We start from the raw sequence: 14008 nt of genomic DNA, 5'->3' as shown, positions 1-14008 counted from the left end.
CTCTTACAAGACACCATGTCACTTTACTGAGGAGAGCAACACCTCAGCTTAACTCATTCAAAATAAAACTTTCTGACATTTCACATATGTGAAAGGATAGAGAAATACGTATTTTAATTAGTTCAAATGGGATAAGATAACAATTAAATAACAATTTTATTATAAATTTTAATTAAGAATTTAAGAATTTTGTTTAATCTGAATGTATTATTGATAAGGGAAAAGGGAAGATTTGCAGTATTCTTTTTTTGTTGTTGAGAATACTTGCTTAAATCAGGGCAGGGTTTCCTGATAACGATGGATCTTTGAGTTTCACCAACCACTTCACAAAGGACTTAGCTAACATGTGATGTAGTTTGGGGAGTGTTTCCGGCTCGTAACTCACACATTCGTGAAGTTCATCTTGAAGTACAGAGGAATATGGATCGATCAATGCATCAGATCAACTTTCTCCACTTAAATTCCGACCCAAGTATAATAGGTTACTATAGAAGACTGACACTGGACCAGTTCTTATAATAAACTTTTGTCTGTCGACATCGAGGCGTGCAACAATCTCAAAGCAGTTTCAATGCATGCTTTAGAGAATTTATGCTGTCAAAGAGTGACCATATTATGGGCTATCATAATCATGTTGATGAAGAAATGCCTGTTACACTTCACGATTCATAATGCAGGCCTACACAAAGTGCTTTATCCAAAATGTAGAATTTATGCTGAGCTATAAAAATATGCCCCACAATAAATCAACATATTCATCATTATGTCCATGTTTATGTAAAAATGTGTAAAAACTTTTTTTTGTTTTGCTTGCCAAGACCTATTTCTGAACATTGGCGAGATTTAAACTTGTAAGTTCTATGTTTGTGGTCCTTTGTCAATGTGTAAAGTGAAGCGGGAGGGCTAATAGGTACTGCTCGACCTCAACACCAGATTTTAAAGGGTTGAATTAAAACAGCGCTTTTCACTGAACATTCTGTTTCATATGATCTCATTCCTTGATTGCTACTGATTTATCATGGCCATTTAGCAATATTCTAAAGCTGAAATCTACATACTGGATCTTTAATGTTTTTTTTCTACATTTCAGGAACAGATAGTTACAGTTTTCATTCATTTCATTATTCAGTATTAAATAGAATATCATTTAATAGCCGTATTAAATGACAATACTTCTGGGGGGCAAAATAATGTTTTCACATAATTTTCTCAAAAGATTTTTTATATTACTATTCACAGAGCCAAATGAAAGACAGGCCTATGTATGATGGGACCACTTAAGAAACATTTTTGTTTCTGCTTTAGGCATTTTTCTGCTGTTTAAACTCATGATACCATCAAGCTAGTCACAGCACTTTGTATCATGAGCAACCTGTTGTCTTCTGTTTGCACACTTGCATCCTAGTATCACCTGGTTGATTAACTCGATTGTGTCACAATATGCCTGCGCTGTAGAGTGCTCGTGTTCTCACACCTGAGGAGAGCTTTGCTGTGTGAATGAGGAGGTTTCAGCATCACTTTGGGGTATTTTATTAACAGGCCAGCAGGTGCACTACTCCCTGCCTTGCTCCTCCAGCAGCTGTGTGTGTGGAGACCAAATGGCAGCCAGCAGACAACCAGAGCTCAGGGAAAACTGACCAAGCTTGGCAAATCGGCTGGCCATTTGTCTCCCCCTCTCCCTCTCCCTAGTTATACTTAACCCCCCCCAGCACGGTAGTTTGTAGTGGAAAACTTTAGAAAGCTGTTTGTACGCAGCTGGGGACTGGAGGCTAACGGGAGCTTTTCTATTTTTTTCCCGTCTCTCAAGGCCCATAGATTGACAGCGCCTTTCATACTGTATTATCCGGCCTGGCTTTTAACTCCGGGAGAACTGTGTTCACAAATTGATGCTCTGCTCCTTTGGGGCTGCAGCTGAAACATTAAATTGTACTGAAATATTCATATGTGAGTGCATTTAGCTGAAAGCAATTGATGTGCTGCTCCCCAGAGAACAGATGGAAATGTTGCAGGGCCCCACCTTACTCAGACAGACACCCCAAGCTCTGGTCAGCACAGTGATTACACTGGCTACCTGGTCAGAGTTGGTTGAAAAGGTCCAGGAGGAGTGGGCTCCTGTGTATAGTGCTGTTGGTCTCTTAGCTCTATGTCTCTTGTGGTCCGTTACCCTCTGATGGCCAAGTAATGCATTCCAATGTGTACAAACTGGTGAATACTCAGGTTAAATCAATAGTACTTTACTCCTTGTATTGTGGCCAAACATGTTAGTAATTCATTTGGTTGAGGCTGAAAGTTTTTTTTAAATGTAATTGTCTTGGATTAATCTGTTTAAACAGCACAACATTAATCTGTTTGCCGATTAATTTTAGTCCCATTGAATGAGACATTTAATAGAAGTTACAATGTTCACTGTTAAGTGCACCATAACAGCTTTACTTTTTGTACAGTATGAACAGTATAGACGTCATCGAGTCACCACATTCTCCTTCTGTACCCTCATATTACATGGGCAGGGCAATATAGAAATGATATGACGCTTAACTTAAGGCATGTTCATATAGGCCTGATACGATTTACCAGAGGCCAGATATATTAATGAAGTGTACTGCATCTGTAAATTGAAATGCTCAGGTTCTCCAAAAATACTGAAAATATTGATTATTATCTGATTGTTAACATTTGCATGGACGCTTTTGTAATACTTTTTTGTAATACTTTAATAATTATTTCATGCATAGATACATGAATACTAACTTTTACTTTACTTAATAATTTTCAGGAGCTCTACATTGTAGTTGGCATCTCTGGGGCTATTCAATATCTGGCAGGAATGAAGGACAACACTGTTCATCGCACTACACTCAAAAGACACATCAAACAAATAAATAGTCACCAAGTCACTAACTACATATGGTGATGGTGTTATTTTCCAGACTTGAGTAGAAAATACTGTTTAGTTATCATACAGATATTTCAGAAGGATTTAATTATCAAAACTTCAAACAAAATAGAGGATATATTTTGAATGTTGAATATGTACAAGGAACATGATGTCTCCCTGAAGAGTCTATTGTTGTCTGTTATGCTTTTTACTCAAAAACATTTGCTAATTTTTACAGTCGCAAGTCATGCATAACTACATATAGTTTAAGGCTTGTGCATCTGATTGCTAAGTTAATTGTGGTGTAGATTATTTTATTCAATTCTTTGGAGCTCTCCGTGTTGTAGTGTCTTGTCCCCAAGAGAACAATCTCAGTCTCACCCTCATGTTTTTCACATGATCTCAGTGTAGGAAACCGTTTATGGAATATTATAATAGACTTGCAAGCAAAGATTGAAAATGCAACATAATGATATTTTAGAATGTTGGTATTGACAAAATTCACATTATGTTGATAGCTCATTATTGTGTTTTGGAAATATATGATAATAATGTCGAGAAATCATTTGTATAGACTTATTTGACTCATTTGTATATACTTTTTTGTTTGGATGTCCTCAACATTTATCTGATATTCTAATTGGACTATCTAAATTCTAGATTCAAGTAATCTTTACTATTGGTACTGTATTTACTGTACAAATCAGAATGATCAATGGGTCCTACAACTTCACCAAATGTACCTATATACTATACAGCCATTAGCTCTTTGAGAAAAACTCGATCAATGAGGAGGAGAGTAGTATGAACTCAATTTAATTACTAGTTCCTTTTGTATCTGCTCTCCTTTTGCTGGAGTTGACCCACTTTTACAACAAGTAATGGAGGGAAGAGTTCCACTCTCCCTGGAAGAAAACTGTTTTATGTAAATGAAAACTGGAAAAACTCTTCCGTAGCCATGACAACAGTCTCCTGAATTCTGAATTCAGTCTCCTGAGTGAATTTCTTCCACCAAGCGAGCTATCTGCTTCGGGATCCCATGCACTTAAGAAGTATGTTATAAAAAGGGAACCTGAGAAGCTTTTTAAAGAATGATGTATAATTTATTTGTAGTTTTCTCCTGCTTCAGAGATTCTTGAAAGAGTGTCCTGTGCAGGATGTGTTCTGAATATGTCAGACCACCCTATTATGCAGTCATTGTCCCATATCTATGTTTTGTATGCAATATACCCGCCTTTAAATATATCCAACCGGTTGATGTCACAGAGCTGTTTTCAAAATCACTTTCATCCACTTTAAAAAAAACTCACATTCATAAATGAAACAACAAGTGTCGTTTGTTTGGACTGTAAACAAGCAATTTGGACAAGCAATTCAAAATGTCGTGAAAGCATGCTGCATAAAGACCATGAGCTGAGGGTCAGGGGATGGTCGTACATTTGTTCATAATGGTTCTCATCACAGTGAACGATATTGTCCTCATGCAGATGCTAACTCACTACTACAGTATATCTGTGAATAAACAGTTTGCATAGCAATGCACTGTTGTCATTTCGCCTCCATTATACATTGCTTAGCTAACCCTCATCATACCACTCTACATTGTGGTTCAGAGGCCAGGTTGGTACTGAAACTTAACTTTATGATTTGTGTTGTATTTACAGACAATCGTTGCCATTAACAAGGACTTATTTTCCAAGTAGCTGACTATGGTTTAGTCGCTGATCTCTTCAGGGTGTGCTTTTCAAGTGGTGAAACAGTCACATATTGAAATTGAAATAGTCAAGGTGTGAAATCACTCAATTTAAATTCACAATATGTGGGGTTTTTTTGTTTTGTTTGTATGTATTTGAAACCTACAACATTTATTTAGTTTTTGAAGATGTATGAGGGCACCTAACTCAAGAGTATCCAAGATCTTGGTTTAACCTGTATTTTACCTGTTATATCTAATTCATGACAGCATTTAAAATGTCAGTGTTCATTTCTTTGTGATCTGGGCAGTCCCGACAGATAAATTGGGGTAAAGAATCATAAGGGACATCATGGACCCAGCCATCAAAGAGCCTTGAGACATCCAACCTCTCCTCCAAGAGTAGGAAAATAATATGTATGCAACCCTTAGAAGGATTTTTATAACCATTTTCATAGGTTTATCGATCTACTCGATCCATCATGGTCACTGTCAATCTGATGTGGATTAAGACAAAATAATATAACCGTTTTTTATTTTTTATTTGAATTATCGACACCAACAAGTTTGTCTATGATTTACAAAACAAAGATTGTTTCAGTTGATTACTAAAGTAGCTACAAACTAAGTGCAAGAACAATATTATTTATGACAATAACTTTCATTGATTATGATGCTCGTAATGAAGTGAAATACGTACAGTATACAAAATGTATGAGCAAAACACATTTAAAGAGCTGATAAAGACTGTAATCTCAGATTTCCTCAGTGGTGGGATCTTCTGACAAGAATCAAAAGAGCAATCATGTAATGTTAATGCATTTAAAGTGAGTCCCTCTGAGCTGTTATTAAAAGATTTCAATTATTAAGGTATGTGTCTCATGGTCATTGTTAATTCTCTTCTGCTTATTCTCTGAGTGTGACAATGAGTACTTCCTCGTCCATCTGAGAACTCCCACAAGCAATTTCCTACTCAGAATCACCTCAAGGTCTGCTCAGTCCCAACCTGTCAAAGTTAAGCACTCATTATTAAAAGTGTTCTTGTGTTATATGTATTGAATAGAAGGTTACAAATTAATTAAAGGGACACAAGGGTTAGGGTTAGAGCATACGTTTGACCTGTTATAGACATTATTGTTGAGTTGTCAGTTTTTACACATAAAATGTGATATTGCTAAGTGTTTTCTATCCAAGAACATTTTACGTCAACATAAAACCTAAGGCATTGGGCTTCATTCAGTCTAACCCAGTAACATGGTTTCTCGGATAAGACAAGAATAGCTTTCTTCTCACAGCATAAAAGCATGTTTGAATGAGTTTCTCAATTCTCACTTTTTCAGATGGTGAACATGCATTTTTTCAGTGAAAAAAGAACAATGTGCTTCACCTTATGCCATTACATACTTTATTCTGTCTAATCAAAATGTATTGAATTATTGAACAACATTGATCATGTGTGCCCCTCCCACTCCGAGAGTAACCTCCATCCCTGAACCTAAACAGTAACTGATAGTTAACACTTGTGACTGGTGTTGGCTTTCATCTTGATTCGGTGTTCCTTTTAATTCTTCATTTACATGCTGTGTTGACTTGGGGAGGGCTCAGCACCGAACCCTGGCACTTCCACAGTTCAGTCATAAAAACAGAGGTGGCAGGGACAGATAGAGTGCCCAAGGTTTGGCGCCCACTCCATTGTGCAGAGTGAAAGCCGAGTGGCTTTTTCCATTTGTTTGGCTGTAGTTCATCATTTATTAACGTGTGCCTTGGCGTGCGATCGGTGCGGGTGTTTTAGTCAACTCTGAAGTGATGGGTATAATAATAGCCAGCAAGTCCAGAGTTGTGACTCAGTGGTTATCATCTTACTGTGTACACAGGTCTCACTTAACAGTGAAAGATAATTGGCCATGGTTGTTGTTGTTGGTGGCATTGAAAACGACTGGTATTTTCATGGGGAGCACTGTTTTTTCTTTTCTTTTTTCTTTTAGGCTGTTCCTGAGATGACGGAAGCATCGAGGAAATTATCGCTGTGATCTCGCCAAGATTGTATAATCATTATAAACTGCAAGTCAAATTATAAATACTATTTCATGGATGGGGTGCATTTGAAATATATGCTTTATGTCTAGATATAATATGTCTTTGATTGCTCAATATTTTTGTAATTATAAATTAAGTTATTAGATATGGTAAAATGCATTTCTGCTTTATTTGGATAGAGACAGTAGAGATTGACAGGAAGGATGGGTGAGAGAGAGGAGGGATGACATGCAAGATATGTCAAGGGTCAGAATCGAACCAGGAACCTTGATTATGTGGTATGTGCATTAGTGTGCTACGCCACGAAGCGCCCCAATGGGTTGGGTTTTTGTTTATGATTTGAAGTATATGATTACTATAAATTCTCTGATTTAGGTTGTCTTTTTTGGCCATGTCTCCAGCAGGATGACACAATGTTATGTATATCAGGGTGGAATACAGGTATTGGCACTGATCGAAGGACAAAGGAAATCCCTTATTTTGTAACGTATTGTATTGTCTGTTGATGAAACGCTGAGCTTAATTGCGGGACACCAAATTATTATTCCCCCTTGTCTCTCACAAACATACCAAACCTATTCTTCTGCTCAACCTTAGTAGAACTAAATATCGTATCAACATGGGCTTGGTGTACTCTTTCAGCTATAACTAAATGTCGTATCAACATGGGCTTGGTGTACTCTTTCAGCTATAACTAAATATCGTATCATGGGCTTGGTGTACTCTTTCAGCTATAACTAAATATCGTATCATGGGCTTGGTGTACTCTTTCAGCTATAACTAAATATGGTATCATGGGCTTGGTGTACTCTTTCAGCTATAACTAAATATCGTATCATGGGCTTGGTGTACTCTTTCAGCTATAACTAAATATGGTATCATGGGCTTGGTGTACTCTTTCAGCTAGAAATAAGTGCCAGGCATTTCTTAATGAAATAGGAGCCCAGGCATTTCATAATGAAACACTTATGGTTGCTTGATTGAAGCCTTGATTGTTATTAATTAACAATTAAACATCTAAATACTTGTAAACATTTGGCACGCAACAAAATGGTAGTTTATCCTCTAAATTAATGATATGATAGAAGTTAATTAGGAGGTTAAATCCAAATTGCTAGACATTTATAATTACTTAACCAATTAGTTTTTGTTGTGACAGGTCTTCCAATGTTAATAGACTTAAATAATTAACATGTTTCAGAGTGATATGCAAATAAGTAGACTGACGCTAATGCAATACTGTTGTAGGATGATGTCCCAGTCTGAAGCAATGGGAACACTCATACTTGATACAGAGCTCACATGTAGAACAGGTCATTGATATTCATCAGATTATAACAAACCAATGTGCAAACAAAAGTACTTTTCTGTATTTGCCTTGTTATTTGGAATGTACACTAATCCTACTGTAACATTTCTGTTATATTTTTTATAGTATATATAATATATATCTAATTTTCTAAATGCAACAAGAGATTTGAGAATAAATATGAAACCAAGTAAGCTACAGTACAAGTGAAAACAATGAAAAGTGATTAATACATTCTTAATTTTAGAAACTTTTATTCAAATGATAACACCAGCAGTTGGCAATGAGTTCCCCTTTATTAAGTTTACAAAAACCTCTGTAAACAGTAAAGTGCTCAGGATTGGCCTGTCATGTTCAGGGCGCAGATCTTTTAAAGGTTCATGCTACAAGCACTCCAATCTAGAGCATACCCCTACATCACCGCCCTCTCTGTAATCACACAGATACATTTTTCTCTCACTTAAACCCTTGCTTGAACCTGTCCCTGTCCAAAAACATTAGCTTAATAATGTTGATCCTCTTCAGTTTAAATATAAACATCTTTGTCTCTGTTATAGAAAGACAAAGGTAAGAAATAGTCTGTTGGCACATCTCCTCCAGTTAAACATACCCTGTGGCTGTTAGAACATTGACAACTGGACAGTTACAGTAGTTAATACAAATGAAAATGAACAAAAATACTCCCACCCACTGCCCCAACTCAGAGAAATCACATGTAAAAGCGGAGGAACACAGTTCAGTAGGATTGTTGTATAAAGGCTTGAATATGGCCCCTTGCTGGTTTCACTTCAGTTTTATTTCACATTTGGGACCCATTCAAAGTGGGAATTCCTGAAGATGGTTTCTGTCTCAGCTCACGTGTGCTCTCCTCTCTGTTGTTGTGCGATTGGGGCATTGATAGTTACCAAGATGCCTCAAGGAGGAAGAGGGCTGGCTGTGTGTTTACAGCCTCACAGAGAACGGCTAGCATGAGGAGGCTAGTGAGAGGCCAGTTCCTAGTGTCATTCAATCCTGGCATTGACGTTTGAGGCATGAGGAGTTGGAGTGAGTCAGTCCTGGCTGGAGAGGAAGAGCTAGGCTAATCCTCAGGGTTGACTATGTGTCCGGCAGGTGTCCCAGGGCTGCAGTGTCTGCAGATCCCAGGAGCCTATACTTCTCCTCCAGAGAAGGATTAGCGCTGCCCTGCAGGTGGATCAGAGGCTTAGTCTGCAGGAGGCCCCCCCGGCCCCCATCCAGACCCTGGCCCTGGCCCCGGCTCTCCTCCTGGTTCCTCATGTTGTAGATGTTGACCCTGTGCTCCAGCTCAGGGCTGACCTTGGCTGAGCCCGCGGGGCTGGGCAGCTTCAGGTTGACTGGGTCCACCAGGCCCTTCTGAGTCAGGCAGGAGTCCTCAGACAGGGAGGACAGCAGCTCCTGCACCACCTTGCTAGGGTCCCGGGGAGGGGGAGCCTGCTGCTGCTGGACCGGGCCCAGCCGGCTGCAGTACAGCGGGGGGCAGCAGTGCTGGGTGTTGTAGTCCACAGAGAGCTCTGGGTGCTGGCTGTTGTAGTCCCGTGCATTGCTGCTGCTGCAGTCAGTGGTGGACGAGTCCAGGGTGTGGCTGCTCAGGCTGTGGGGACGGGCAGTCAGGCTGCCGCTAGACCGCGACACACTGGTGGAGGTGTCACTCACGGTGCTGCACACCCGCTCCACACTAAGCAGAGGGTTAGAGTGGGCAGGGTTGGTGTTGGTGGGGAGGTGGACATCAATTGCTGCCGTGGTGATGACCCGAGCCCCCACGACTGAGACCCCCATGTCTGCAATGACACGTCTCTTATCAGACTAGGGGAGATGAACACCACATGTAGGCCTATTACTACCCATGAGTGTTTAGCACACTCAGTCACTTACCGCTGCTTGGCTCACTGTAGTACTGGCTGATATAGTTGTTCATGTCATCACGTACGACAGGATCTGCACAACAGAGCCAAGGTTAGAATATGGCATAACACAATATATAAAATATAAATTATATAATCTATATAGCTAAAAATGCTTCTTAAGACTTGCCTTAGCTCTGTGTGAAATATGATGTTTTTATCACAAATGTTCTGGATGGTTTCTATGTTGATCAGATATATGGCAAACATGCTTTCAATGCATATGTGAACTGTCAGGTGTACAGAGTACAATGATTAGTCAAACAGCCAAACTTGACTTATAGGCCTTACCCCTGCATCTGACTCTATAGGATGATTAACACATAATTCACATATCCCAGGCCACAGGTGCTTTAGTGGCATGGCCCTGGTTTGAAAATCACACCAAGCAAGCCTAGCCTAGCCAAGTGCAGTAGGAGTGAGTGTGAGAGGCGCCAGACTTTAGAGAGAGTTCTCTTTGTTCCAGCCAGTCCTCTATGGTGAATGGCTCTGCTCTGCTCGCTTGATTGGCCCTGAGCTCAGTGTCCGCTGAGTGGAGCCCAAAGTACCCTGAGTGCTAGGCCCAGTCCCCCAGGACTGCCGCAGACTCTGACGGGTAATTTCATTTATTTTTCTGCTTAAAATATTAATCTGAGGGCCACCCCTGGAGAGGAAGCATTGCACTCACTAAAACACGACCAAGACAATCACTCTGCAATTAATAACACATGAGCCTTGGAAAAGACAAGAGGCGGTTGGCGAACATAAAAGTCTCTCTGTCTCTCTCTCACATCCATAAACTTATGGGTGACATATGGGGTCATTTAGTTCATGTATACATGTGCGATATATGTGCTGTGGTGAGGTTGTCAGTACAGTGGCCACGAGGAGTGTTTCATTCAGTTTTCTTTAGATTTATATATCTGTGGCGTTATATTCAAAGGGAATTGAGGAACTCTTTGTATGATTATATCTGTGTGTGTTACAGTGTTTCAACTAGAATGGGTGGATACCTTTGGGAAATACATCTTTCAATTACACTTAATCTTAATCATCATGCGACCTCATTAAATGTAGGTGAATTAATGACCATTTGTCATCTGTCTTGTGTCTAATAAAGAAGTTATTTAAACTGCCAGCCAAAGAGCTGATCTGATCTGAACATTTCAAGTATTACTGAAACAGCAACATTTCTTGGTCAATATTCTAAAGATAGAGGATTTCATGCTCTCACAGTTCAATATACGGTGTAAGTGTCAAAACCACAAACCCCCCTGAGACCAAACTTGCAATCTCCTTGCTATCTCCTTTTGAAACAATGGTTTGGTCCCTTTGCTTTTCCAGCTCATTCTCAACAAGGAAAGAAACTAAGCAGAAGAGTGCCTCAATAAGAATGAATGACACTTTGATGGCACCCCTCGGGCAGGAGACAGAGAGAGAGCAGAGCCCCAGCAGCCCTCAGCCGTAGCCCAGGCCCCAGTCTGCCCAGTGAGGGCAGCCCTGCGGCCTAAGTGCTCCTCCCCATACCCATGTTTCAGAAAAAAGCCCTGCTTGTTCCTGACAGCCAGATTTCCCACAATCCCCTGGGGGTGCTGGCGTGGGCTGCCGTGGCTTCTCCCTGTGCCCTTTTGTGGTTTCCAGGTGAAGGGAACAGATGTTCGCAGGGGCCGACCCTCTCCTCACAACAAGGCCCAATACACAGAGCACTCTGTACCTGAAATAGCCTAGGCTGTAAGAGGAAGGAAGATGCCCATGCAAGCTGACGTGGTGTGGGGGAACATGCTTGTTTTCCCCAGGTTTCACCACATCCTAAAAGCTTTTTTGCCCTCTTATTGATCCCGCATTGCCTGCGGTCAGAGGGGTGTTGTGTGCTGATGTCGGGGTTTTAAGAGGCAAGCCTCAGAGTTGCTCCGGGCTACTGCCCCAGATTAGTTCAACACTGTTCTGGCATCCCATTCACCTGATGTTACATCGTTTGGGACTTTTTGTCCCACATGATTATGTACATATTTTATGCCATGCCTCTCTCTTTGGTATGTCAGGCTGCTTTCTCAACCAAACATACAATATACTATACATTCAAATGAGTCAAGTTCATTCTGCGTTAGTCTATGATGAAGGTGTTCACCATGAGTTTATATGCTGGATGTACAGGTCTCCTCTATCCCCGATCCCTGATTCTTAGAACAGCACTATTAACAAGAATCATCATTACTACATACAGTATTCATATTCTAGCCATTGACAATAGTTTCTACTGCAGTAGGATTTCAAAGAGGTAGTTCAGCATTATTTCCACTAACAGCAGTCTTATCCCAGTCGGTTAGAGGCTGCTGTCGGTCAGAGGTACGGTATCTCTGATGTAAAAAAGGAGTTGACAGGAGAAATGACTGATGACAGTCTGAGTGGATTCGTATTGAGTGTTAGTTATTCTATTTAGCATCATGGTACATAGTGTGGTTCTAAATCAAAGGAGGCTGGTGGAGGTAGTAATAGGAGGATGGGCTCATTGTAATGCATGGAATGGAATGAGAAAGATACCGATACCACCTCTACTGTTCTCATTGTTACACTCGAGAGTGTAGTGCTATTTATTTTTGGTGCCAGTGCACTCCTCCCAAAGATATGTTGTTATCGTAACTATAAGAGCATAAAACCTATGGGCAGAGTTATTGGCACAATAATTCATAATCATAATGTAGACAGAGGGCCTGGGAGTCCTCTCCCAGGAAAATATGGTCTTCTGGAACATTTCAGCAACATTTTTAATCAGCAGTTTACTTGCTACCTAGCCACAACACTGGGGAAAAAACCCTGCTATCCTGCGGCAATTTAGTGCCATGTATCAAGGGCTTTGAGAGAGCAGAGTCAGTGTCGCATGCATGAAATTCACATCAAGCAAGTGTTGAATTGTTCCAATGTGCCTCATTGAGCAAGCCTATAGGCACTTATATGGGGTGCAGTTCCTCAAGGGTCTCAGCTCACATGGAATGCGTTTCCCACCACTGTCATCAAATTTATTGGGGGAGCGCACGGAAGGTTGAACCTTTTGGCACAGGCTGCTGATCCCGTTTTCCCCGAAACACAGGAATATAGGGAATTTCTGGGACAGAATTTTTCACAGAAATATTTAGACGAGCTCCGTTCACCCATAAAATGCTGGTGTGTGGCACCTCCGGTTACACTACTGAGTGATCCAGGACTGTGGATGACTGTGTGTGACTGTAGTGTATTGTACCTGCGGAGGTAGTGTAGCTGCAGCACTGTGTGTAACTGTAGTGTACTTTACCTGCGGGGTTGCAGTACTGTGTGTAACCGTAGTGTACTTTACCTGCGGGGGTGCAGTACTGTGCATGACTGTAGTGTACCTGCAGGGGGAGTGTAGCTGCAGGGCTGTGTGTGACTATAGTGTACCTGCCGGGGGAGTGTAGCTGCAGGGCTGTGTGTGACTATAGTGTACCTGCCGGGGTGCGGGGCTCCCTGAGCTTCCCCTGGCCCTCATCATCAGACTCCCCCAGAGCCAGACCCTCCACCACCTGGAAGCTACTGCTCTGCTGGCCCCAAACGTGGTGGATCTGCATGGCAGCCTCACGCTCTGCTGCCAGGTCCAGATCCTGCTGGGCCAGGTGGGCCCTCAACTGTCTGATCTCAAACTGAGAGAGTGAGAGAGGTGGGGGGGATTACAGATTATGAACACACACATACAATACATTTCAGGGGGTTCACACGGTGAGTAAAAGACCTTGGTTTCAGGGTTCATTGTTACAGTATTTCTTTTAATCTAACCTCTTAGTCACAGTAAGGCCCATGTTGTTGTTTCAGCCCATTATGGAAGCTGCATTAAGTGAATCCTCTAGCTAGGATCAACGCTTTCACTGGGTCTTCTTTAGACTTTACAGCTAATATTAACACCAAGTCAAATTACAGATGGACTGTTTTCAACATTGCACTGCACAACAACAAGGTTGCATTGATGTACACTAATTCCTTCTCTCAGTATTGATGTTGAGGTCTTGAGATTTGGAAATAATGTGGTACTAAAGCTTTGCTGACAAAAAAACTATAGTATGAGTGCAGTGGCATACTGACATTGTGCTAATGGTAAAGATAAAAATAAATACAGATGGTTTTCTTTTTCCAGCATTATGAAAAATGTCTTCATACAAATGACAGAAAGCGAATTAACAATGTTG

At 40.8% G+C, this 14008-nt stretch overlaps 1 protein-coding gene across 1 annotated transcript in view; it reads right to left on the bottom strand.

Moving 5' to 3' along the window:
• Positions 1–9012: 9012 nt before the first annotated feature.
• The window catches only part of LOC310801171 (transmembrane protein 266-like), a gene marked incomplete at both ends in the record, with an annotated part of 30720 nt that continues 25724 nt past the window's right edge, over positions 9013–14008 (bottom strand). Inside the window, 3 exons of the mRNA XM_083665166.1 lie at positions 9013–9713; positions 9808–9870; positions 13276–13468. Of these exons, the coding sequence (XP_083521292.1) occupies positions 9013–9713; positions 9808–9870; positions 13276–13468 (957 nt within the window). The remainder of the gene's footprint in view (positions 9714–9807; positions 9871–13275; positions 13469–14008) is intronic.

The sequence above is a fragment of the Argentina silus genome (assembly GCF_951799395.1).
Source record: "Argentina silus genome assembly, chromosome: 2".
Taxonomy (NCBI): Eukaryota; Metazoa; Chordata; class Actinopteri; order Argentiniformes; family Argentinidae; genus Argentina; species Argentina silus.
This window is presented reverse-complemented; position numbering and strand designations above follow the sequence as displayed.